The following is a 26,441-nucleotide window of genomic DNA, read 5'->3' on the forward strand; positions in this document are numbered from 1 at the left end:
CACAAACGGTCGTCATCAGGTGTCGAAACGTCGTGAGAATTTTTTTATTGTTTTATATATAAATTTTATTATTTTATTGTTTCCCTTCAACGTGACTTTACCGAAAGAACTAAGATTTATGAATTCCCATTCACTTCTATGGCTAAAAAAGGGTGGGGGTAGTGGGGGGGTTAACGAAAAGCGCGGGAAAAAAACTCGTGACGTCACCGTGCCCCCCCGCCCGCCCCCACCCTCTCTCTTCTTCCTTCACCGCCATCTTGCGAGTCGCTGTCCTCGCTGCTACACGCGCGCGCGCGCCCCCGTTCGCTGTTGTTTTTTGTTTTCCCTCCTCCGATTTCGCTCGCAGTTCCTCTTCTTTATCTCTACCTACAGCAGCCACTACCACCATCACCACCACCTCTTTCCCTCCCTCGTCAATTAACACAGCCGCACAAACTAACATCGTCAACCACACTACGAAACACCACCACCACCAACCCCCCGCCCCCATACCGCCACACACGCCACCTTTCAAATATTAATTTAACCGAACAAAAACCATGTCGGGCGTGATACGTGGGCCTGCCGGCAACAACGACTGCCGCATCTACGTGGGCAACCTGCCGCCCGACGTTCGCGTGAAGGACATCGAAGATTTGTTTTATAAATACGGCAACATTCGGGACGTGGACCTCAAAAACAGACGCGCTCCGCCATTTTCCTTCGTCGAGTTCGAGGATCCGAGGTGAGTCTGAGGGGGGGCTCGGAGGAGGGTGAGGGGGTGAGTGATGGGGGTGTGAGGGGGTGAGGTTTGAGGGGGTGAGTGATGGGGGTGTGAGGGGGTGAGGTTTGAGGGGGTGTGAGGGGGTGAGGTTTGAGGGGGTGAGTGATGGGGGTGTGAGGGGGTGAGGTTTGAGGGGGTGAGTGATGGGGGTGTGAGGGGGTGAGTGATGGCGGGGTGAGGTTTGAGGGGTGTGAGGTTTGAGGGGGTGAGTGTTGGGGGTGTGAGGGGGTGAGGTTTGAGGGGGTGAGGTTTGAGGGGGTGAGTGATGGGGGTGTGAGGGGGTGAGGTTTGAGGGGTGTGAGGTTTGAGGGGGTAAGTCTGAGGGGGTAAGTCTGAGGGGGTGAGTCTGAGGGGGTAAGTCTGAGGGGTGTGAGGGGGTAAGTCTGAGGGGTATGAGGGGGTGAGTCTGAGGGGGTAAGGGGGTAAGTCTGTGGGGGTGAGTCTGAGGGGGTGAGTCTGAGGGGGTGAGGTTTGAGGGTGTGAGTCTGAGGGGTGTGAGGTTTGAGGGGGTGAGTCTGAGGGGTGTGAGGTTTCAGGGGTTAAGTCTGAGGGGTGTGTGGTTTGAGGGGGTGAGTCTGAGGGGTGTGAGGTTTGAGGGGGTGAGTCTAAGGGGGTGTGAGGGGGTGAGGTTTGAGGGGTGAGGTTTGAGGGGGTGAGGTTTGAGGGGGTGAGTCTGAGGGGTGTGAGGGGGTGAGGTTTGAGGGGGTGAGTCTGAGGGGTGTGAGAGGATAAGGGGGTAAGTCTGAGGGGGTCGGAGGAGGGTGAGTATGATGAGTGAGGGGGCGAGTCTGATGAGTCTAAGGGGGGGTGAGCCTGATGAGTGTGAGGGGGTGAGTCTGATGAGTGAGGCGGTGAGTGATCAGTCTGAGGGGGTGAGTCTGATCAATGTGAGGGGGTGAGTCTCATCAGTGTGAGGGGGGTGAGTCTGAGGGGGGTGAGTCTGAGGGGGTGAGTCTGAGGGGGTGAGTCTGAGGGGGTGAGTCTGAGGGGGTGAGTCTGAGGGGGTGAGTCTGAGGGGGTGAGTCTGATCAGTGTGAGGGGGTGAGTCTGAGGGGGTGAGTCTGATCAATGTGAGGGGGTGAGTCTGATCAGTGTGAGGAGGTGAGTCTGAGGGGGGTGAGTCTGAGGGGTTGAGGTTTGAAGGGGTGAGTCTGAGGGGGGTGAGTCTGAGGAGTTTAGGTCTGAGGGGGTTGAGTCTGAGGGGGTTGAGTCTGAGGGGGTTGAGTCTGAGGGGGTTGAGTCTGAGGGGGTTGAGTCTGAGGGGGTTGAGTCTGAGGGGGGTGAGTCTGAGGGGGGTGAGTCTGAGGGGGGTGAGTCTGAGGGGGGTGAGTCTGAGGGGGGTGAGTCTGAGGGGGGTGAGTCTGAGGGGGGTGAGTCTGAGGGGGGTGAGTCTGAGGGGGGTGAGTCTGAGGGGTTTGAGTCTGAGGGGGTGAGTCTGAGGGGTGTGTGGGGGTGAGTCTTGAGGGGGTGAGAAGTTAAGATGTTAACTACCTCGCCTGGTACCCAGAGGTCGTGAGTTACATATTATAATTTGAGATGTTAACTACCTCGCCTGGTACCCAGAGGTCGTGAGTTCCATATTAGAAGTTGAGATGTTAACTACCTCGCCTGGTACCCAGAGGTCGTGAGTTACATATTATAATTTGAGATGTTAACTACCTCGCCTGGTACGCAGAGGTCGTGAGTTACATATTATAATTTGAGATGTTAACTACCTCGCCTGGTACCCAGAGGTCGTGAGTTCCATATTAGAAGTTGAGATGTTAACTACCTCGCCTGGTACCCAGAGGTCGTGAGTTACATATAATTTGAGATGTTAACTACCTCGCCTGGTACCCAGAGGGCGTGAGTTCCATATTAGAAGTTGAGATGTTAACTACCTCGCCTGGTACCCAGAGGTCGTGAGTTCCATATTAGAAGTTGAGATGTTAACTACCTCGCCTGGTACCCAGAGGTCGTGAGTTCCATATTAGAAGTTGAGATGTTAACTACCTCGCCTGGTACCCAAAGTTCGTGAGTTCTATATTAGAAGTTGAGATGTTAACTACCTCGCTTGGTACACAGAGGTCGTGAGTTCTATATTATAATTTGAGATGTTAACTACCTCGCCTGGTACCCAGAGGTCGTGAGTTCTATATTAGAAGTTGAGATGTTAACTACCTCGCCTGGTACCCAAAGGTCGTGAGTTTCATATTAGAAGTTGAGATGTTAACTACCTCGCCTGGTACCCAGAGGTCGTGAGTTCTATATTAGAAGTTGAGATGTTAACTACCTCGCCTGGTACCCAGAGGTCGTGAGTTACATATTAGAAGTTAAGACGTTAATTACCTCGCCTGGTACCCAGAGGTCGTGAGTTACATATTAGAAGTTGAGATGTTAACTACCTCGCCTGGTACCCAGAGGTCGTGAGTTCTATATTAGAAGTTGAGATGTTAACTACCTCGCCTGGTACCCAGAGGTCGTGAGTTCCATATTAGAAGTTGAGATGTTAACTACCTCGCCTGGTACCCAAAGTTCGTGAGTTCTATATTAGAAGTTGAGATGTTAACTACCTCGCTTGGTACACAGAGGTCGTGAGTTCTATATTATAATTTGAGATGTTAACTACCTCGCCTGGTACCCAGAGGTCGTGAGTTCTATATTAGAAGTTGAGATGTTAACTACCTCGCCTGGTACCCAAAGGTCGTGAGTTTCATATTAGAAGTTGAGATGTTAACTACCTCGCCTGGTACCCAGAGGTCGTGAGTTCTATATTAGAAGTTGAGATGTTAACTACCTCGCCTGGTACCCAGAGGTCGTGAGTTACATATTAGAAGTTAAGACGTTAATTACCTCGCCTGGTACCCAGAGGTCGTGAGTTCTATATTAGAAGTTGAGATGTTAACTACCTCGCCTGGTACCCAGAGGTCGTGAGTTCTATATTAGAAGTTGAGATGTTAACTACCTCGCCTGGTACCCAGAGGTCGTGAGTTCTATATTATAATTTCTATATTAGAAGTTTTGATGTTAACTACCTCGCCTGGTACCCAGAGGTCGTGAGTTCTATATTAGAAGTTGATATGTTGACTACCTCGCCTGGGACCCAGAGGTCGTGAGTTCCATATTAGAAGTTGAGATGTTAACTACCTCGCCTGGTACACAAAGGTCGTGAGTTCCATGTTATAATTTGAGATGTTAACTACCTCGCCCGGTGCCCTGTTTGCTAACTAAGCTTTGCGAGATTATTGTTTTGTAAAAAAAAATGTGTTTATAATAAAATCGGTATTAGGTTGATGCAGAAGTTGGTTGGAGTTTTGTTTTAACTCTGGACACACTCTGCGCGCGTGCGCGTGTGTGTGTGTGTGCTTGTAAAGAGCTTTGTAACTCATCGGATTCGTCAGATATCATAAATGTAGGTTATTAAATTGGTGGTGGTGAGAGTTTATTTTGTTTTGAAGTGTTTTTTTAAGGGTCCGTAAAATTGTGAGGTAAAACAAATTTGTTTTAATTTAAACCACCAACAAACCCCCAAGCCCCAATTCCCTTTTACATATTTGTAAATTGCAAATCTTAAAATATTATTTTAGATTGGTTTAATAATAACATTTGTGTGTTTTAAACGGTTGAGGTCGATGTGTGTAGTGTAGTTAGTGGTTGGCGCGAAACGACGTTGCTAGGCCGCGAACACGTGGGTGGTTTGTCTGTCTTGTGTGTGTGTGGGTTCGTTCGACAAATCGTGAGGTAAAAGTTAAACATTTTTTTGTTAAAACCCAACTCACTCGACGCGATAGCTTGTGAGGCGAATAAAGATGTGAATTTTAAACGATTATTGTAATGTTTGACGGAATTTCTACCTCACGATAAAAAACGTGAGGGGGGGAAAAGTGTCTACTTTTTAAACTTAAAAACCAGGTCATTCGACGCGATAGCTTGAGGTGAATAAATATGTAAATTTTAATCGATTACTGTAATGTTTGAGGGAATTTTTTACCTCAAAATCTATTTGAGGGGAAAAAAGGGTCTAAATGTTAAGGTAAAACCAGCTAATTTGACGCGACAGGTTTTAAGGTGGATAAACATGTTAATTTTAAACAATTGATCATGTTTGAGGGGATTTTTACCTCTGAAAATCGTGAGGTAAAGTGTAGTTTTAAACAGTATGTTGTAAGGTGAATAGCATGTCAATCTTAAATAGTCGCTGTAATGTTTGAGGGAAACTTTCCCTCAATCGTGAGGTTAAAAGTGTCAAATTGTTTTCTTAAAACAGTTTATTTGACGCGAAAGGTTGAGGTAAAAAAACGATCATGTTTTCAAGGATATTTTTACCTCAGAATTTGTATTTTGTGCGGGTTTCAGTTGATGCGAGGTTGATATGTTCCTATTGATGCTGTATGTTCTTCGCTCAACAAAACGTGAGCTAAAATAGTTAAAATGTTGCCCAAAAACCCCTCTAGACGTGGCAGGTGAGTGGTGGGGATGGTGGTCGAGTGAATGATTGGGGTGAGTGAGAGTTGAGTAGCGGGTGAGTGAGATGGTTAGCGGGTGAGTGAGAATGGTTAGCGGGTGAGTGAGATTGTGGGTGAGTGAATGATTAGGGTGAGTGAGATGGTGGGCGGGTGAGTGAGATGGTGGATGAGTGAGATGGTGGATGAGTGAGATGGTGGGTGAGTGAGATGGTGGGTGAGTGAGATGGTGGGTGAGTGAGATGGTGGGTGAGTGAGATGGTGGGTGAGTGAGATTGTGGGCGGGTGAGTGAGATTGTGGGCGGGTGAGTGAGATTGTGGGCGGGTGAGTGAGATTGTGGGCGAGTGAGATGGTGGGCGAGTGAGATGGTGGGCGAGTGAGATGGTGGGTGAGGAAATTATTGGGGTGAGATGGTGGGTGAGGGAATTATTGAGGTGAGTGAGATGGTGAGCGGGTGAGTGAGATGGTGAGCGGGTGAGTGAGATGGTGAGCGAGTGAGTGAGATCGTGAGTGAGATGGTGAGCGAGTGAGTGAGATGGTGAGCGAGTGAGTGAGATGGTGAGCGGGTGAGTGAGATGGTGAGTGAGTGAGTGATTGGGGTGAGTGGAGTTTGTACGTTCTCCCCGTGTTCGTGTGGATTTTTGTCCGGGTCCTCCGGTTTTCCCATTCACATTTGGAATCGACATCACGTGTACAGAATATTTGTCACGTGGAGATTGATGGCATGTTTCTAAATGTGGAGGGAAAAACCGGAGGACCTGGACAAAAATCCACGCGAAACACGGGGAGAACGTGCAAAATTTCAAATATTCAGGGGTCATGGTAGGGATCGAACCCACAACCTCCTGTACATCAGGCGAGGTAGTTAACATCTCACCACCGCGGCTGTGGTCATCGATAACGGACGCCGTACAACGAGGTAATGCCCCGATCCACAAATACAAAGGAGACATTAGTGATACATCTCCGCTACCACCCCCCAACCTTGGTTATCTGCCGGCTTGTCCACAGTTGCAGTCGTCTTTGCATCTTCATCAGCCATATGATAGAATGTATGTTAAACTTCTTTTGCACCGTCCGTAGCCAACCTTGTTTAAATCGAAAGGTGCGGGAAAGTAAAAGTCCGTGGTCTTCTGGGCGAGTCCGTTGGCCCCTGTGCGAGTCTGTGGGCCTCTGAAAGCAGTCTTAAAAGAAATTTAGTTTTCATTCGCGGTTTATAAAAGTGCGTCGCACCACCAGTGGCGTCCTGATATTGGAAGGAAGAGCATTCGAGATGGCCGCAGAAAGCCAGTCTGATGAAAGCGCCACGCGATGGGAGTGACCGTCTAGCCAAAAAGCCGCCGCTGCTGATGCGAGGATGACAGATGTTTTGCGTGATGATGGTTTTTTTACACTCCTTGAAGAAGGTCTGGTTAAAATGTAAAAAACGACTGCATTTATACGCGGTGCGGTTTATCCGATTTTGACAAATTAATACATTTTGACAAATTAATAATGCCTGGATTTTCCCTTCGGCCCAAATTAATAATCTGAAAATATCTTCTTTGGTTCTTTCGGTAAAGTCACGTAGAATGAGAATAAAATAATAAATTGATAAAATTATATAACACAATAATATTCTCACGACGTTTCGGCCACAACACAAGCGGCTGTCCTACCAGACAGTCTCGTCCCTTCACCTGATGAAGGCCGCTTGTGTTGTGGCCGAAACGTCGTGAGAATATTATTGTGTAAATTTTATTCTATCCATTTATTATTTTATTCTCATTCTACGTGACTTTACCGAAAGAACCAAAGAAGATGAATCATTGCAGTCACGAAAGCTTTAAATCAAAATCTGAAAATAGTTATACGTTTCCATCATTAGACTTCCTTTTGCTAGTACCAAAATATAATAATAGGGGTTTTTCCCCTTTTGGCGTCCTCTGATCTTAGCACCAATTGAGACGATGCTTTAAAAGAAAGCCGTCTCTGGTGTGGACCAATCGGTTTCAAGGACAGTGCATCATATTGTCAGTGTGTTTTTGTTTGCATTTTGTCCACGAGTATTGTGGTTAATGCACGCACGATTCCTTTTAGAAAGGTTTCCGTTTTGTTGCCAGAAAAAAAAGGGGGGGAACCCTATTATTAGTTACACATTGTTATTCTTGGAAATGTTTATTACAAGTCGCACGTTGCTTAAACTGTACAAATACGTTGCTCCGGTAATTACGAAATTCTCGTGATAGCCGCCTGTACAGTAGTTGTACAGTCGCACTTAATGCGCGGAGTGTGCGGAACCAGGAAAGTGTTATTATCACTGAGCACCCACATCGATTTGTCGATTCTTTCCTGCAAATTTTAGTTTTGTTCACTAACAACATTTTATAGTAATAGGTTTTACCCTTTTAACTGGCACAAAAACTGACACCTTTATTCAAGGCATCGTGTTTGCAATAGCCACAACACAAGCAGTCAAAATGCAAACAAAAAGAGACAACTCTGATAACGATATTGGCACTGTCCTTGAATTTTATTGGTCCACACCGCTTTTCTTAGAGCCCTTAGTCTCCACTGGCGTCATCTGGTCCAACACCAGTGGAGACTAAAGGGCTCTAAGGAAAGCCGTCTCGGGTGTGGACCAATCAAATTCAAGGACAGTGCCAATATCATTATCAGAGTTGTCTCTTTTTAACTGCTTGTGTTGTGGTTATTGCAAACACGATGCCTTGAATAAAGGTGTCAGTTTTTTGTGCCAGTTAAAAGGGTAAAACCTATTCCTGTATCTTGTTACTGGCAAAGGAGGTCTCATAATGTAAAATAACAACAAATGGTTATGCTTTTGGATTATCCGCGATTTTGAATTATCCGCGGCCGATAACCGAGATGGTCTGCTACTGCAGTTTGGCGTTTTTCTTAAATAGCTGCTCGATTTTTATCGCGTTTTCTGTCTTAAGCTAGTTGTTTTTTGCCGTCTCGCCTCATGTTCCCCCTACCCTCAGGGACGCGGAGGATGCCGTGCACGGCCGCGATGGCTATGACTACGATGGCTACCGCCTGCGCGTGGAGTTTCCCCGCGGTGGAGGGACCCGCTTCGGATCGCGGTTCGGGGGGCCCCCACGCGGCCGCTACGGCCCCCCCTCTCACCGCTCCGAGTACCGCGTCATCGTCACAGGTGCCGCCATCGGTCGGGGGGAGTTGAGAGGAGAAATGGGATGATGGGAAGGCGGAGAGGGGGGTGGGGTGGTGGAGAGAGACGCTGGCCGGTTTTCAGGGCCGCGGTGTTGGTAAATTGTTTTAGCTTCTGGTTCTTTCGGTAAAGTCACGTTGGTAGAAAATAATGGATCACAACGTTTCGATCGCTGTGATTGCCTCTCACCTGAGCTGTGACAGCTGTGATTGCCTCTCACCTGAGCTGTGACAGCTGTGATTGCTTCTCACCTGAGCTGTGACAGCTGTGATTGCCTCTCACCTGAGCTGTGACAGCTGTGATCGTCTCTCACCTGAGCTGTGACAGCTGTGATTGTCTCTCACCTGAGCTGTGAGAGCTGTGTATTGTCTCTCACCTGAGCTGTGACAGCTGTGATCGTCTCTCACCTGAGCTGTGACAGCTGTGATTGTCTCTCACCTGAGCTGTGACAGCTGGGGATCGTCTCTCACCTGAGCTGTGACAGCTGTGATCGTCTCTCACCTGAGCTGTGGCAGCTGTGTATTAATAGACTCTCACCTGAGCTGTGATTGTCTCTCACCTGAGCTGTGACAGCTGTGATTGTCTCTCACCTGAGCTGTGACAGCTGTGATTGTCTCTCACCTGAGCTGTGACAGCTGTGATTTGCCTCTCACCTGAGCTGTGACAGCTGTGTATTGTCTCTCACCTGAGCTGTGATTGTCTCTCACCTGAGCTGTGATCGTCTCTCACCTGAGCTGTGACAGCTGTGATTGTCTCTCTCCTGAGCTGTGTATTGTCTCTCACCTGAGCTGTGACAGCTGTGATGGTCTCTCACCTGAGCTGTGACAGCTGTGATTGTCTCTCACCTGAGCTGTGACAGCTGTGATTGCCTCTCACCTGAGCTGTGACAGCTGTGATTGCCTCTCACCTGAGCTGTGACAGCTGTGATTGTCTCTCACCTGAGCTGTGACAGCTGTGATTGTCTCTCACCTGAGCTGTGACAGCTGTGATCGTCTCTCACCTGAGCTGTGACAGCTGTGATTGTCTGTGATTGTCTCTCACCTGAGCTGTGATTTGTCTCTCACCTGAGCTGTGACAGCTGTGATTGTCTCTCACCTGAGCTGCGACAGCTGTGTATTGTCTCTCACCTGAACTGTGACAGCTGTGATCGTCTCTCACCTGAGCTGTGATTGTCTCTCACCTGAGCTGTGACAGCTGTGTATTGTCTCTCACCTGAGCTGTGATTGTCTCTCACCTGAGCTGTGACAGCTGTGATTGTCTCTCACCTGAGCTGTGACAGCTGTGATTGTCTCTCACCTGAGCTGTGACAGCTGTGTATTGTCTCACCTGAGCTGTGATTGTCTCTCACCTGAGCTGTGACAGCTGTGATTGTCTCTCACTTGAGCTGTGACAGCTGTTTATTGTCTCTCACCTGAGCTGTGACAGCTGTGTATCGTCTCTCACCTGAGCTGTGACAGCTGTGTATTGCCTCTCACCTGAGCTGTGACAGCTGTGATCGTCTCTCACCTGAGCTGTGATTGTCTCTCACCTGAGCTGTGATTGTCTCTCACCTGAGCTGTGACAGCTGTGTATTGTCTCTCACCTGAGCTGTGACAGCTGTGATTGTCTCTCACCTGAGCTGTGACAGCTGTGATTGTCTCTCACCTGAGCTGTGACAGCTGTGATCGTCTCTCACCTGAGCTGTGATTGTCTCTCACCTGAGCTGTGATTGTCTCTCACCTGAGCTGTGACAGCTGTGTATTGTCTCTCACCTGAGCTGTGACAGCTGTGATTGTCTCTCACCTGAGCTGTGACAGCTGTGACAGCTGTGATTGTCTCTCTCCTGAGCTGTGTATTGTCTCTCACCTGAGCTGTGACAGCTGTAATCGTCTCTCACCTGAGCTGTGACAGCGGCGGTGTTAAGATGTTCAAGGCATCAAAGTCTGCATTATAACCACACGCGGTGCTTGTGGCAAAACAAAGACGATGCACGTATCGTCATCGTCATCATCATCAATCGGAGCTTGTTTAAAGTTTGCGGGCTGTTTTTTTGTTGTTGTTGTTTAATGCTGCCCATAACACCCCCCTAGCGGCTGTAACGCAACGACAGGCGGTTTCCCAGAGAGACGAGTTCTCGGCGCGTGGGTGACGATTTTAAAAAAGTGCGCGGGGCGGCTCGCTGTTCCTGGCCACGCCGGTCGGCGAATGTCTGCCTCACGGGTCGGATTATGATTCTGTAACCTTTGCCTCGACCCCGCCGCCGCCCGGCCTTCCCCTTCGCCCCCAGGGTTGCCTCCGACAGGCAGCTGGCAGGACCTGAAGGACCACATGCGCGAGGCGGGAGACGTCTGCTACGCCGACGTGTTTCGCGACGGAACAGGCGTCGTGGAGTACGTGCGCAAGGAGGACATGAAGTACGCCGTGCGGAAACTCGACGACACCAAGTTCAAATCGCACGAGGTGAGTGTGTGGGGGGGCGGAGAGGGGGGGGGCGGAGGTGGTGGTGGGGGAGGGAGAGGTGGCGGGGGGGGGGTGTGAAGGGAGAGAGGGAGAGGTGGGGCGGGAGGGAGAGATGGGGGGGGAGGTGGAGGGGGATGAGGTGAAGGGAGAGGGGGAGAGGTGGGGGGGAGGGAGAGATGGGGGGGGGAGGCAGAGGGGGGAGGTGGAGGGGGATGAGGTGAAGGGAAAGAGGGAGAAGTGGGGGGGGGGAGGGAGAGATAGAGATGGGGGGGAAGGTAGACAGAGTGGGGAGGTGGAGGGAGAGAGGGAGAGGTGGGGGGGAGGGAGAGATGGGGGGGGGAGGGTAGGCAGAGTGGGGAGGTGGAGGGGAGAGACGTGGGAGTCTATCTAGTGCCGGGGATCGGCAACCTTTTCGGCTCCCGGAGCCGCGCGCGGCCCCTTGAAAGGACTTCTTGGTGACGTTGCTTATGAAGGACCGCCGTCTCGTTATTCCCAAGCAGCAAACAGATTTAAAACACAAAAACGTATGCACACCACCTAAAATCGTGCAAAAATGTGCAAAAAACTCCTTTATAAAAGTTTTATCAACAACGGTTTTATTTAAAAGTTGCACTGAAATAAACAACTTTATTTGACAACGGGAAGTGGACGACATCTTGATGTAACAAGATAGACGCGGCGCCTGCTTTTTGTGCGAGCCGATTCAGCAGTTTAAGGGGACCGCGCCGTTTTTAATCTGCACAAAAATATATATTGCGAGGACCTCCTTTGCCAGTAGCAAGATATAGTAATAGGTTTTTATAGTTATAGGTTTTTACCCTTTTAACTGTGCCAGTTAACTGTGCCAGTTAAAAGGGGTAAAACCTATTACTACAAAAAATATATAATTGATAAGCCGTCCATGTAAAAAAAATGTAATCGCTTGAAAGGAGGCAATGAATTGATGGCGATTTTGATGGAGGCGTGCTTTGTCACCGGATCTGAGTACGTGTGCAACATTTGGAATTGATTGGACAACGGGAAGTATACTGACTTTTGATTACAAGATTTAACCACGACACACTAGGAATCGGGTTAAGTAAAACCGTTGAACAAAAATAATGTGTCTTCTTTGGTTGTTTCGGTAAAGTCACCACCACGTAGAATGAGAATAAAATAATAAATTGATAAAATAAAATGTACACAATAATATTCTCACGACGTTTCGGCCACAACACAAACGCGGCCTTCGTCAGGTGAAGGGACGAGACTGTCTGGTAGGACAGCGCTGGAGTGAAAAAAGCCACGTTCAGATCGCGACCTTTAAGCTGTGTCAGAATAAACAAAGCGCCTTGACAAAGGAATTAGCATAGAAATTTAGCATTGAAATGGCCGAGTGATTAGCTTGTGACTGGTCACAGAAATGGCTATGCTAAAGTTAAAGCATACACATCCGCAGAGGCACCCCTTGACAAAGGAATTAGCATAGTCGCGATTATCCGGCGTTTAAAAAATAAAATCCGCCGCTTCCCAAGCCGCCGGATGATCGATGATCCTCTAACCGGTCGTGTTAGTTTGCTCGCCCCCCTCGGCAACTCGACTGCGGGGATTCATATTCTTGGTTCTTTTCGGTAAAGTCACCACCACGTAGAAGGGGAAACGATAAAATAATAAAAAATACAAAACAATAAAATTCTCACGACGTTTTGACTGCAACACTAAGCAGCAATCATCATCGTCAGGGTGTGAAAACCACAGCAAGAGATTTTTTTTCAAAAGTGGCGGGTTTTTTTTAGGTTAGCAACCACGGAGAGCGATTTGACAGTTCGTTCAGATGGACGAGTCCATCTGTAAATATCTATATATTTATATATTTTATTGTTTCCCTTCAACATGACTTTACCGAGAGAGCTAAGAATATGAATATCTGCAGTCACGAAAGCTTTAAATCAAAATTTGAGTCCATCTATGTTCGGAAAAGAGGAGGAGGAGGGGCGGGGGGGGGAGACGAAAAATAATGGATGTGGTCTGAAAGCCACTGTAAGCGTGAACAATCAATTAAGACCCGAAATGGTTGATCAAATCCTTCCAATGACAATTTCAACCGAGAAGATGGATTCTATCTTAGCAATCATTGGAAAGATTTGATAAACCATTTCAGGTCTTAATTGATTGTTCACGCTTACAGTGGCTTTTAGACAGCATACATTATAAAAAATTTCGTCTCCCCCCTCCTCTTTTCAGAATATAGATGGACTAGTCCTAAATAAACTGCCAAATCGTTGCGCGTGACGCTAACGTTTTTGATAAATAAATAAATGCGCCGTTTAAAAATACATTTATGCAAACCGACACACCTGAAGACGACCGTTTGAGTTATGGTCGAAACGTCGCGATAATTTTTTATTGTTTTTATATATATTTTATTATTTTGTTGTTTCCCTTCAACGTGACTTTACCGAAAAAACTAAGAATATGAGTCCATCTATGTTCGGAAAAGAGGAGGGGGGGGGGGGGGAGAGACGAAAAATAATGGATGCGGTCTGAAAGCCACCGTAAGCGTGAACAATCGATTAAGACCCGAAATGGTTGATCAAATCCTTTCCAATGATTGCTAAGCCAGAATCCATCTTTCTCGGTCGGAATTGCCTCTCTCTCGTGTTTGCCGGGTGGCGTCGCGAAGAGCATCTGGTGAAGTCTACACCGTGTGTTTTGGTCGGGGTGTTGGTGTGCGTGTGTGTGTGTGGCGTGCGCGTGTGTGGCGTGTGTGTGTGTGTGTGTGTGGCGCGTGTGTGTGTGTGTGTGGCGTGTGTGTGTGTGTGTGGCGTGTGGCGCGTGTGTGGCGCGTGTGTGTGTGTGTGGCGCGTGTGTGGCGCGTGTGTGGCGCGTGTGTGTGTGTGTGGCGCGTGTGTGTGTGTGTGTGTGCGTGCGGGATCCCCTTCCTCTGTTTTGCGCGCGTGTGCGCCGCCAGGGCGAGACTTCCTACGTCCACGTGCGGATCGACGGCGGCCGCAGCCCCTCCTACGAGCGCTCCCGCTCGCGCTCCCGCTCGCGCTCGCGCTCCTACTCGCCCAAGCGCAGTCGCGGCTCTCCCCGCTACTCCAACGACCGCTCACGCTCGCGCTCACGGAGCTGAGCCCGGGGCGCCCTGGGGGGGGAGGGGGGGGGAGCGGCGCGCGGATTGCACCCACCCACGTACGCATGGCACGCACACACGCACACACACGCACGCACACGCACACACACACGCACACACACACGCACGCACACACGCACGTATGTGTGGCACACGTGCACGCGCATGTAGCACCCAACACCCATGCACGCGCATAGCGCATAGCTCGCACACACACGCGCGTATAGCACGCGCACACACACACACACACGTACGTATATTACACACGTACGTATATCACGCACACACACGTGCCCATAGCTTCTGACCCACGTACGGATGGCATCCACGCACGCATATAGCACACGTACGGCGTCCGCACACACACACACACAGCATCCGCACGCGTACAGCGTACAACACACGCGTACAACACAGGCGTACAACACGCACGCGTACAACACGCACGCGTACAACACAGGCGTACAACACACGCGTACAACACAGGCGTACAACACGCACGCGTACAACACAGGCGTACAACACACGCGTACAACACACGCGTACAACACAGGCGTACAACACACGCGTACAACACGCACGCGTACAACACGCTGACTGGGTATCCCTGTGGTTGTTGTTGTCGTTGCGAGTTGCAGCTGCCATTGGTGTCGCCCCCTTGTAGAGGCGAGGAAGGGGCGTGAGGTGAGGCAGAGGGGGAGGGCAACGTGGTGGTGGTGGTGGAGGAGGAGGAGGTGGAGGAGGTGGCGCAGCCCCTGGAGTAGCAGACTTCTCCTCTCCCCCCTACACGTGGTTCATGTGGGCATCGGGGTGTGGATGCCGGGGATTGTGATGGACGGCGCGCTGGATGGTACGGCGCTACCTCACCCCTCCTCCCACGCGGCCCCCTACCCCTCCCCCCTCTAAACTCCCCCACGTCCCCCACCCCCACCCACCCCCCCTCGTGTCTTGTTAACATGACACCACCTGAGCATGGGGAAGGCAGCGCACGAGCGAAGCCCCCCCCCCCCTTTTCCGTAGACCCACCGATTGCAAAAGGCCCTCCGACGTAAGGTGAACCCCCGCCCCGCCGTGCCGCCGGCGTCTCTCTCTCATCCCACCACCACTTCTCTCTCATCCCACCATGTCATCTTTCTCATCCAACCACGTCTCTCGCATCCCACCACCACTTCTGATCTGGTCACGTAGGTTAGCAGTGCCCGCCGCTCGTCGCTTAAGTGACACGGGGACCTCAGCGCGGCGCCAGGCCAGGCCAGGCCAGGCCAGGCCTGGTGCTCTCTCACGCTGACGCCACTGGCGCTGATGCGAGCGTACTCAACGCTACCGCTTGCAGGCTGATGACGTGCGAGGGGGGCGGGGCGGGGCGGGGGGGGGGGGCGTCTTATAATCCAGGACAGGCGGTCCGTTGACTTTGCTGGTCGCAGGAGGTGGGGCGATTGATTCCTTCCCGCCACTGGGCCGTAAACAAAAAAAAACACGGTGGCTATAGCACGCACAGTTTCTTGGTTGTGACGCGGTTGGCGGCGAGGAGGAGGAGGAGGAGGAGGGGGGTGGGGAGAGAGAGACTCTCCCCGCGCTCCAAATCTAGGGCCCCCCTTTCCCCCCTTTCCCCCGCCCCGCATCGCGAGAGCGTCAAGCGGCACCGGCGGCTCACCCCGTCGGTTGCTCGCCTGCGCGCAACCGGACCCGGTTGCTCGCCTGACCGTCGCACGCAAACCGGTGTATCCCGTCTTTTGGGTGGTGCCCCCCCGTCCGTCAATAGTTGCCTTCCCCCGATGCTCAGAGACGAAGTAAATTCTGATTATTATTTTTTTTTTAAGTTTTTGTTTTATTTATCAACTCGAAAATTTAATCTCCCTCTTGTCGGGGGTGGGGGTGTGGGTTGGGGGGGGGGGGTGTTTTGTTATTTTTTTTTACTAGACACTGTTGGCCGGTCTTGGCTTCCGGGAGATAATTTTTTTTCTTGTTTTTTACACGCGCGCAGCTTGAAACACAACCCCCCACCACACCCCCTCCCCCGTACACCGCCCACCCCTCGCCGCCAGACGTCTGCAGCTGTTCTCGCGCCTGCGATTTGTTAACGGGCCAAATCTTCGAGGCGTCCTGTTAATGGCCTCCCCCCCCCCTCCCCTACGGTGGCGAGATGTTAACCACCTCGCCTGGTACGCAGGAAGGAGGGTCGTGGGTTCGATCCCGACCCTGACGATGAGTTTGCATGTCCCCCCCCCCCCCCCCTTCCTTCTTCCCCCGTGGTGGTCACGTGGATTTTACCCCCTCCACATTTTAGAATTAACGTCGCGCGTTTTAAGAGCCCCTTTGGCGACTATAAGTCGAGCTACCATTTTTTTTTATTGCCTCGGCCGCTTCTGAAGAAGAGCCTAATTGCTCAGTTGGGGCCTTACAGCTGGTGTAAAAAAAAAAAGTTTAGTGGTTTTTTTTTTGTGTAGTTTATAAATGAATAAAGTCATGCTGAGGAAAATCTTGCCCGGATGGCTGACGCGGAAGGTGCTGAGCCTCTCGCCGTTGGGGAGGGCTTGCTCGTTTAAATATTTAGCAGGGTCTTAACCTTGGCCAAAAAAAATAATGAATTTGTTCAGTTTGATATTGTCATGGTCTAGACCATCACCACCTTCCCCCCCCCCCGACCCACCCCCTCCCCCCGTTAGCTTTAAGACTCTGGATCCGTCGTTCGACTCTGAAAAGCCTTGGCAGCTGCTGACGTTTGGTTTTTCCTTTTTCTCCCCCCCAAGACACTCGTGTGACGTCGTCCGCGCTGTTTGTTTAAATTGTTTTTAGGGGATTGGATGTCATGGGGGTGGGGTGGGGGGCGGCAGTAGTCAGGGGGCACCTTCGCCAAGAGCGGTGGCGCTGGGCTTGAGCAGACTCGGCAAAACTAAAAAAAACACAAAAACGAGGGCCTCTCCCCTCCTCCCCAAGCAAGCTGACTTTGACGGTGTCACTCGGGGGTTTACTCTTTAATTGACGCGGCCGCGTCGCGCATGATCTCGTTCAATTTCTGGTCACAACCACGAGGTCGATAATCCCGCCCTCACGTCCCAATTAGTCAGTCGCAATACCCCTAACGAGCTCGTCCGCTTCCGTTCAAGCCGCGTCGTCCTGTCTGCTTCTCTTGTCTCGCCGTCCGTCACCTCTTTCACCACCACGCTTCTCATTCTGCTGTCTCCATCCCACCACCACGTCGACTCCCTCTCATCATCCCACCACGTCATCTCATCCCACCGCCACGTTTCTCAGCATCCCACCACCATGTCATCTCTCTCATCCCACCACCACGTCATCTCTCTCATCCCACCACCACGTCATCTCTCTAATCCCACCACCACCACGTCTCTCTCTCATCCCACCACCACGTCATCTCATCATCCCACCACCACGTCATCTCTCTAATCCCACCACCACCACGTCTCTCTCTCATCCCACCACCACGTCTCTCTCTCTCTCTCTCATCCCACCACCACGTCATCTCATCATCCCACCACCACGTCTCTCTCTCATCCCACCATGTCATCTCTCTCATCCCACCACCATGTCATCTTTCTCATCCCACCACCACGTCTCTCTCATCCCACCACCACGTCTCTCTCATCCCACCACCACGTCTCTCTCTCATCCCACCACGTCTCTCTCTCATCCCACCACGTCTCTCTCTCATCCCACCACGCCTCTCATCCCACCACCACGTCTCTCTCTCTCATCCCACCACCACGTCTCTCTCATCCCACCACCACGTCACCTCTCTCATCCCACCACCACGTCTCTCTCATCCCACCACCACGTCACCTCTCTCATCCCACCACCACGTCGTCTCTCTCATCCCACCACCACGTCTCTCATCCCACCACCACGTCTCTCATCCCACCACCACGTCTCTCATCCCACCACCACGTCTCTCATCCCACCACCACGTCATCTCTCTCATCCCACCACCACGTCTCTCATCATCCCACCACCACCACCACGTCTCATCATCCCACCACCACCACGTCTCTTATCATTCCACCACCACCACGTCTCTTATCATCCCACCACCACCACGTCTCTCATCATCCCACCACCACCACCCCACGTCTCTCATCATCCCACCACCACTACGTCTCTCATCATTCCACCACCACCACGTCTCTCATCATCCCACCACCACCACCACGTCTGTCTTTCGTCAGCATCACTTCTTGCAAGGGTGGTTGGGCTTGGGTCGTTAGAATTAGATCAGTGCCCCCCCCCTCCTCCACCGTCAACATTAGCCCCGATGTTGCCCTCACCCCTAGTTGCAGGAACCCCTGTGTTAGGCTGCCGCTCGAGTTAAGTTTTTATTTGTTGGGGGGGGGGGAGGGGTTCACCACTCGACCCTAGAGGAGCCCCCCCCCAGGAAGGTCATGAAGTGGCTGGCTGATGGTGCACACGTGGGCAGGGAGAGGGAGTGGTCCCTCCTCTTGTGCCGTTTTTGCCGTTCTTCCCCTTGGTGTTTATTCAATTCTCCCCAGCCTAGTGGGTAGCCTGGGCAGCCATGGGCGGGGGCACCCCTTGGGAGGGGGGGGAGGTAGCCTTGGGCAGCCTTTGGGCAACCTTGGGTAACCTGTTCAGCCTCGGGCAGCCTGGTCAGCCCTGTTAGCCTGGATAGCCTGACAGCGGCCTCGTCCGTTTGAATGTTTTTTTTTATGTTTTATTTGGGGGGGCAAAAAAGGAAATAATTTGACGTTTCCCCCCCCCCCCCCACCGATTTTAATTTACATGTCCAGTGTTGTGGGGCGCGTGGCGGCGAGCGGGCGGGGGTGGGGGTGAATATTTGTAATCGTTTTGAGCGGTGGTGGTGGTGGGGGGCTGTATGTGATGTCCGCCGATGTAAATGTTTAAAATTTTGGTTTTGGAAATAAGAGTGGTGTGGGGTGGGGGGCGGGGGGGGGGGCATGGTGGGATGGGCAGGCAGCGCGGGGAAGGGCAGGGGGTATAAAACAAACAAAAAAACTGAGAAATCTACGGCAAATTTGTGGTGTTGGTAATTAACGAAGTCGTTGGATTCATCCGTTGAGGTTCTTCGCCGCTGCTTGAACTCTTTTTGGTCAAAACCGCACGACTGCCCCCCCACCCCCCCTTCCCCAATCCTTTTTTTGTAAGTCCCCCCCCGCCCCCTCCTCCTCCCGGTTAAACACGTTACTACACACGAATAAATTCACTTACAAAAAAACAAAACCAAATGTATTTACATCACCCCTGTGTTCTTACCCACGTCGACAAATTGCTCGGGGTAGTTATCGCTCGCCGCGTTGTGCTTTGGTGACGCGCCCGCCGGGAGTGTTGCGTTCCGCGCTATGTTTGGTCATGGGTGTGCCCACCTCACCCCCCCTCCTCCCCTGCCCCCCCCCCCAACCAATACTGGGGGGAGGGATTGAAAGAGGTCAGAAATAACTGAGCTTTGTCTATTTTGTGTCTCTTGCGTCCCGAGTTTGTTCCTCGTGTCTAACTGTTGTGCCTCCTTGTGTCTTGCTTGTGCTGGGACGAAGGTGTCGTTCGGACTCGGGCTCAGACGCCGGATCATTTTGGATGTCCGGATGATGTCGATGATGCCCCCCCGGTGATGATGACGATGATGTCGTTAGCGGGACAAGCCGACGATGATGATGATGATGATCGCGACGATGAGCGGAATTTAGCGGTAGCCCGCGGTGTGGGGTGGAAAACTTTTTGCGAACTACCTTGTGAGCAATTTCCGTTCAAAAAACCCCCCTCCCCTTCCCCCCCCCCCCCCCCAAAAACAAAAAAAAACGAACGAACTTTGACCGAGAGGAGTCTGCGATTTAAAAAAAAAACAAAAAGTAGGGGAGCACGGGATGAGGAACAAGGCCAAGGCTCGTAGGATGCACACCACCGTGGATCTGCATCTGCGACCGCCACCGCCGCCGCCGCCGCCGCCACCAATGACCCAATTGGACCGTCTCGCGGGTTCGGACAAACACAAACAAAAAAAAACCCCCGCCAAAACGTTCTAGTCGTCTGGAAAAGCAACCACCAAAAAAAAAAAGCCACACACGCGCTGTTTGGATTTTGGATTCACTCGGCAATAGACGCGGACACTTCGGCCGCAGGAAAACGCATAAAGACGCGGCGGGCGAAGGGTGAGGGCGGGGGTGGCGGGAAGAGACCAGCAGACGCCCCAGGACGCATGCGGTCGCAGGGACAGGAAGGAGGAGCATGAGGAGGAGCATGAGGAGGAGTAGGAGTCTCTCTGGGAGTCCGAGGATCCGATGATGGATGGACAGGGGAAGAGCGGGGGTGGGGGGGACGTCGTGGTGGTGGTGGTGGTGGGTGGGTGGGAGGGAGGGAGAGAGAGAGAGGGGGGGGGGAGCGCTAAGACGGAAAAGCGAAAAAGGAGGGCTGGCAAAATCGCTCGTCCGGGGCGGGGGGCCTCCCAAGAATAAAAAAAACGTTTTGGAGTCGCACGCAAATTGGGGGAAAAGGCGCCCGCCCGCCCCTTCCCCCCACCGCTACCACCACCGACCACCTTCCTCTCCCCCTGTGTACCCAGGTCCGTTCCGTATACGGAGGAAGGACCCGTTGTGGATTTTGCGCAATCGTTCTGGATTCGAAAAAAACGGATTTGCCGTGAACGCCGGCGCCAGGAAAACCCCGTTAGGAAATCTGCCGAGGAGAGAGAACCCCCCCCCCCTGCCCCCCTCAGATGAGAAAACAAAAAAACGGATTGCTCTCAGGGAAAGGAAACGGATTCTCTGGATGCGCCACGCGGATTGTAACCATCCCCCTCCCTCCGATTCCAATTTACACCCAACGGATTCAGCGCAACAGGATTTTGTTTTACGTTAAAAAAAAATCATTTTATTTTTGATTTCTTTTCACCCTCGCTGGAGAGTTCAAAATTTGGATGCCTCGGAACCACCGTCACCCCCACCCTCGATGGAGAGGAGGAGGAGGAGGAATTCACGCGATCTCGGAGCAGATTTATCGGCCCGGTCGGAAGGCACCGCTCGATAAGCTCGTTAACCGATGAATCGGACTCGCCATGAGCTCCTGGATCTCCACCCCCCACGGAGTAACAACGCACCGCTCACCTGGACTTGTTAAATTTCCACTCGATCGTCCGTCCGTACGTCCCCCCCCGTCTGCGATTATTTATTTTTTTCCCCATTTTTTTTTTATATCGTGGATGAAATTGGCGGTCAGAAGGAAGGAGGAGACCCCCCCCCCCCCAGACAAAGCAAAAAAAAAAACCTCGTGAAAACAAAACACGGAACGGATTTGGAATCTCGCTTGGATTGTCGAGGAGTGACCACCCCCACCCCATCACACACCCCCTTCGCTGGGAATCCAAAACCTGGATGAAATTGGCGGCCACCAGGCAATTTTGGCGAATCCAAAAAATCAAAACGTGGAACGGATTTGGAATCTCGCTTGGATTCCGGAGGAGCCGACCCTCCCCTCTTTGCTGGGATCCAAAGCCCTGGACCGGATGTGCGTTAGGATTTGGGTAAAGTTGACACTTCATTAACATTGATGTATTAATCTGTGTAACGTCTGACCGTACCACCCCCATGTGTTGCTTACAGCCCTCCCCCCCCCGCCCCCGCCCATCGTGTGTTGATCTGTGCATTGACGTGCATTGCAAGCGGCTGTGGTGTTTTGTGTGTGTGTTTGTTTTGGGTGCTTGCTTATAAATGACTCGCAGAGAGACCCAGACTCGCACAGAGACTCGCACATTGAGACCCACGGACTCACGCACTGACACCCGCGGCCTCGCGCAGAGACACCTGCGGACTCCCACAAAGATGCAGAGACCAGTAGACTCGCACGGAGACCCAACAGGCCGCCGTACATACCCACAGACTTGCCGGGGACCCATGGACTCGCACGGATGCAGAGATCCATCCTCAATTACGCATGGCCAACTCGATGAACAACGTAGGATCTTTTATAGGGGCGCCGCGGTGGCGATGTCAACGACTTCGCCTGTTATGCAGGAGGTCCTGAGTTTTATCCCGTGTTCTTACCGTGGTCGTGTGGATTTCTCCCCGCATCCCTCTGGGTTTTTATCCCTCCACATTTTAGAATCAACATCATTTGCGATAGGCAGGTCGCTTCTAAATAAAAAATACCCATGTAGCTCGGTGAGCCCTGAAACCTGGTAGGTAAAATATAAAGTTGGGTTTCGACCGTTTGAGCAAATGGCGCGAAGCAGCCGTTTTTCCGCGGTTGACGCGCTTGCTAAATATTAACCAGGTCGGCCGAGGGCTTCGAACCCGTGAGCCTCTTTGACGAATGCGGCACTGCCACGCGACTTTGACTTTCCCCGCACCTCCCAATTTTATCACGGGTTGGGCTACGTAGGGTGCGAAAGAGGTCCCGGCGTCCGTACGTAGTTACACGCTTCGCTTTGCACACTGTCCAGCTGCTGATCACACACACACACACGACCCTCTCGACCGTCATCGCATGCGGGGAAAACCTCCACCTTGGCCGAACGATCTCGACAGCCCACTGTGGCAGTGTGCGAATGTGACCGCGTGTGTGTGTGTGTGTGATTGTGATTGTGACCCGTGTATATTGGTACGTATGCGCACCTTGCAAAAGCCTCGGCTCGCCTGGCCCCTGGCACAAGCGCCGTGGTGGTGACGTCGCCGCCACTATTGTGGTCGCGAGTTGTGTGTTTGTGTACACGTACCTGTGTCTGCGTTCCGATTCGTGTCGTGTGGCGTTGAGAGAGTGGAGAGTGTGACCCCCCCCCCCTACCTGGCCAGCGTGCGTGCGTGCGTGCTGATGACCGGTTCTGGTTTGACAGCGGAAGTTTCGCTTGGAATTCGGACGGGCAGGATCAACGGCATCTCATCGGCCGCGTAACGCCGTGCGTGAAGCTGCCGCACCGCACGGAGCTGTGGGTCTCCTCATGCGTGGTCGTTCCCCCTCCCCCCCCCTCGCACTGCCCACACGGGCCGTGACTTAACCCCACACGGCCCATGACTTCACTTCACACGACCCACGACTTCACCTCACACGGCTTCACCTCACACGGCTTCACCTCACACGACCCACGACTTCACCTCACACGACTCACGACTTCACCTCACACTTCACCTCACGCTGTCCACGACTTCACCTCACACTTGACCTCACACGACCCACGACTTCACCTCACACGACCCACGACTTCACCTCACACGACCCACAACTTAGCCTCAAACGTCACCTCGCACGGTCCACGACTTCACCTCACACGACCCACGACTTCACCTCACACGACCCACGACTTCACCTCACACTTCACCTCACACGACCCACGACTTCGCCTCACACTTCACCTCACACGACCCACGACTTCACCTCACACTTCACCTCACACGGTCCACGACTTCACCTCACACGGTCCACGACTTCACCTCACACTTCACCTCACACTTCACCTCACACTTCACCTCACACTTCACCTCACACTTCACCTCACACTTCACCTCACACTTCACCTCACACGGTCCACGACTTCACCTCACACGGTCCACGACTTCACCTCACACGGCCCACGACTTCACCTCACTTCACCTCACACTTCACCTCACATGACCCACGACTTCGCCTCACACGATCCACGACTTCACCTCACACTTCACCTTACACGACCCACGACTTCACCTCACACGACTTCACCTCACGCTGTCCACGACTTTGCCTCACACTTCACCTTACACGACCCACGACTTCACCTCACACGACCCACAACTTCGCCTCACACTTGACCTCACACGACCCACGACTTCACCTCACACGACCCACAACTTCGCCTCACACTTCACCTCACACGACCCACGACTTCACCTCACACGGTCCACGACTTCACCTCACACTTCACCTTACACGACCCACGACTTCACCTCACACTTGACCTCACACGACCCACGACTTCACCTCACATGACCCACGACTTCACCTCACACGGTCCACGACTTCACCTCACACGACCCACAACTTCACCTCACACGGCCCACGACTTCACCTCACACTTCACCTCACACGACCCACGACTTCACCTCACACGACCCACGACTTCACCTCACACGACCCACGACTTCACCTCACACTTCACCTCACACTTCACCTCACACGACCCACGACTTCACCTCACACGACCCACGACTTCACCTCACACGACCCACGACTTCACCTCACACGACCCACGACTTCACCTCACACTTCACCTCACACTTCACCTCACACGACCCACGACTTCACCTCACACGACCCACGACTTCACCTCACACGACCCACGACTTCACCTCACACGACCCACGACTTCACCTCACACTTCACCTCACACTTCACCTCACACGACCCACGACTTCACCTCACACTTCACCTCGCACGGTCCACGACTTCACCTCACACGACCCACGACTTCGCCTCAAACTTCACCTCACACTTCCCCTCACACTTCACCTTACACGATTCACAACTTCACCTCACACGACGTTCGACTTCACCTCACACTTCACCTCACACTTCACCTCAAACTTCACCTCAAACTTCACCTCACACGACCCACAACTTCACCTCACACGACCCACAACGTCACCTCACACGACCCACAACTTCACCTCACACTTCACCTCACACTTCGCCCCGCACTTCACCTCACACGACCCACGACTTCACCTCACACGACCCACGACTTCACCTCACACTTCACCTCACACGACCGACGACTTCACCTCACACGACCCACGACTTCACCTCACACGACCCACGACTTCACCTCACACTTCACCTCACACGACCCACGACTTCACCTCACGCTGTCCACGACTTCGCCTCACTACTTTTTTACCTCGCACGACCTGCGGGACTTCACCCACCGCACGATGGCGGCGGCGGCTGCTGCTGCTGTTGCAACAGCGCCGTTAAGTCCGCGTGTCATCGCTGTGCCCCGACAAGGTGAGACGTCCACCTCGGACATTCGCATCCCGCGCAAGATTGGGCTCCGGGTAAGGTGGGAGTGCCGGGAGCCACTCTCTGCTCGATTTGACAAGGGCGCGGGTGGAACACAGCCGGCCTGGGCTTGGGTCGGCTTCGTCAACGGAAGAGTTTGGGGGGGGGGAGTGGCGCTGCTCAAAACTCAGGAGGAGGAGGAGGCAGTAGACCAGGTGGGGTGAGTACACGGTCATTTATTCACGGTCAAGTGGGGGTGGTAGAAGAGCTTTATAGCTCATCGGATTTCTCCAGTAAAAATATTCCGGGCCGATTTCTGAACCCTCCGTCCTCGTGCGTATCAAGGGTGAAGTGTATCAAGGCTAAAGTGCAGTCCGTTCAGTAGCGCGGCGTTTTTTACAACGCGAATTTGATGAGCAAAAAAAATATTCCCGTGAATGTGCGCGGTTTATCCGAATTAATCGCTGTGGACCCGTTAACAGTGCCCCCTGCCTTATTTACGGACCAATTCGAACCTTATTGGTGACCCCGTGCCCCTTATAAATCTCAACATTCATCCTACACACGACACTATACACTACATAGCTGTCAACCCCCTGAGTGCCCTAATTACAGACCACTACAGATCTTATTGGTCACCCCCGGTGCCCCTTATAAATCTCAACATTCATCCTACACACTACACTACTACAGACCTGTCAACCCTTTAGTGCCTTAAAGACGTTGGTCACCCCCGGTGCCCCTTATAAATCTCAACATTCATCCTATACACTACACTACTACAGACCTGTCAACCCTTTAGTGCCTTGATCAAAGACATTGGTCAACCCTGGTGCCACTTCTAAATCTCAACATTCATCCTATACACTACACTACTACAGACCTGTCAACCCTTTAGTGCCTTAAAGACATTGGTCACCCCCGGTGCCCCTTATAAATCTCAACGTTCATCGTACACACTACACTACTACATACCTGTCAACTCTCTAGTGCCTTAAAGACATTGGTCACCCCCGGTGCCACTTATAAATCTCAACATTCATCCTATAAACTACTACAGACCTGTCAACCCTTTAGTGCCTTAATTAAAGACATTGGTCACCCCCGGTGCCCCTTATAAATCTCAACATTCATCCTATGCACTACACTACTACATACCTGTCAACCCTTTAGTGCCTTAAAGACATTGGTCACCCCCGGCGCCCCTTATAAATCTCAACATTCATCCTATACACTACACTACTACAGACCTGTCAACCCTTTAGTGCCCTAGTTAAAGACATTGGTCACCCCTGGTGCCACTTATAAATCTCAGCATTCATCCTACACACTACACTACTACATACATGTCAACCCTTTAGTGCCTTAATTAAAGACTGGTCACCCCCGGTGCCCCTTATAAATCTCAACGTTCATCCTACAAACTACTACATGTCAACCCTTTAGTGCCTTAAAGACATTGGGCGCCCCTTATAAATCTCAACATTCATCCTATACACTACACTACTACAGACCTGTCAACCCTTTAGTGCCTTAAAGACATTGGTCACCCCCGGCGCCCCTTATAA

General features: G+C 51.9%; 2 protein-coding genes across 4 annotated transcripts; both read left to right on the forward strand.

The window, feature by feature from the left end:
* Positions 1 to 219: 219 nt before the first annotated feature.
* LOC116936864 (serine/arginine-rich splicing factor 1B) lies at positions 220 to 19,675 on the forward strand. Of its 2 annotated transcripts, XM_032944012.2 has the most exons (6): positions 220 to 724; positions 8,188 to 8,360; positions 10,642 to 10,814; positions 13,765 to 13,988; positions 14,594 to 14,779; positions 19,452 to 19,675. In XM_032944012.2, exons 1-4 carry the CDS (start codon positions 540 to 542, stop codon positions 13,927 to 13,929), a joined length of 696 nt encoding a protein of 231 aa, XP_032799903.1. In that variant the 5' UTR covers positions 220 to 539; the 3' UTR covers positions 13,930 to 13,988; positions 14,594 to 14,779; positions 19,452 to 19,675. The 2 variants fall into 2 exon arrangements, with proteins under 2 accessions (XP_032799903.1, XP_032799902.1); XM_032944011.2 differs by lacking the exon at positions 19,452 to 19,675 and having other exon boundaries at positions 14,594 to 19,377.
* LOC142907852 (uncharacterized) lies at positions 15,019 to 19,377 on the forward strand. 2 transcript variants are annotated; one of them, XM_076057704.1, is made up of 4 exons: positions 15,019 to 15,099; positions 17,200 to 17,290; positions 17,343 to 17,509; positions 17,613 to 19,377. In XM_076057704.1, exons 1-4 carry the CDS (start codon positions 15,053 to 15,055, stop codon positions 18,301 to 18,303), a joined length of 996 nt encoding a protein of 331 aa, XP_075913819.1. In that variant the 5' UTR covers positions 15,019 to 15,052; the 3' UTR covers positions 18,304 to 19,377. The 2 variants fall into 2 exon arrangements, with proteins under 2 accessions (XP_075913819.1, XP_075913820.1); XM_076057705.1 differs by having other exon boundaries at positions 17,343 to 19,377.
* Positions 19,676 to 26,441: the final 6,766 nt, after the last annotated feature.

The sequence above is a fragment of the Petromyzon marinus genome, chromosome 84, assembly GCF_048934315.1.
Source record: "Petromyzon marinus isolate PM22_M1 ecotype Great Lakes invasive population chromosome 84, UKy_Petmar_22M1.pri1.0, whole genome shotgun sequence".
Lineage (NCBI taxonomy): Eukaryota > Metazoa > Chordata > Hyperoartia > Petromyzontiformes > Petromyzontidae > Petromyzon > Petromyzon marinus.

What these genes read in the sequence shown, in the direction of transcription:
- LOC116936864 (XM_032944012.2), top strand. Translation starts at nt 540, where the DNA reads ATGTCGGGCGTGATACGTGGGCCTGCCGGCAACAACGACTGCCGCATC. An exon ending in GTCGAGTTCGAGGATCCGAG is followed by an intron (nt 725 to 8,187) that starts GTGAGTCTGAGG and finishes CCCTACCCTCAG; the next exon opens with GGACGCGGAGGATGCCGTGC. An exon ending in CCAAGTTCAAATCGCACGAG is followed by an intron (nt 10,815 to 13,764) that starts GTGAGTGTGTGG and finishes GTGCGCCGCCAG; the next exon opens with GGCGAGACTTCCTACGTCCA.
- LOC142907852 (XM_076057704.1), top strand. Translation starts at nt 15,053, where the DNA reads ATGTCATCTTTCTCATCCAACCACGTCTCTCGCATCCCACCACCACT. An exon ending in CACCACGTCTCTCTCTCATC is followed by an intron (nt 17,291 to 17,342) that starts CCACCACCACGT and finishes TCTCTAATCCCA; the next exon opens with CCACCACCACGTCTCTCTCT. An exon ending in CATCCCACCACCACGTCTCT is followed by an intron (nt 17,510 to 17,612) that starts CTCATCCCACCA and finishes ATCCCACCACGC; the next exon opens with CTCTCATCCCACCACCACGT.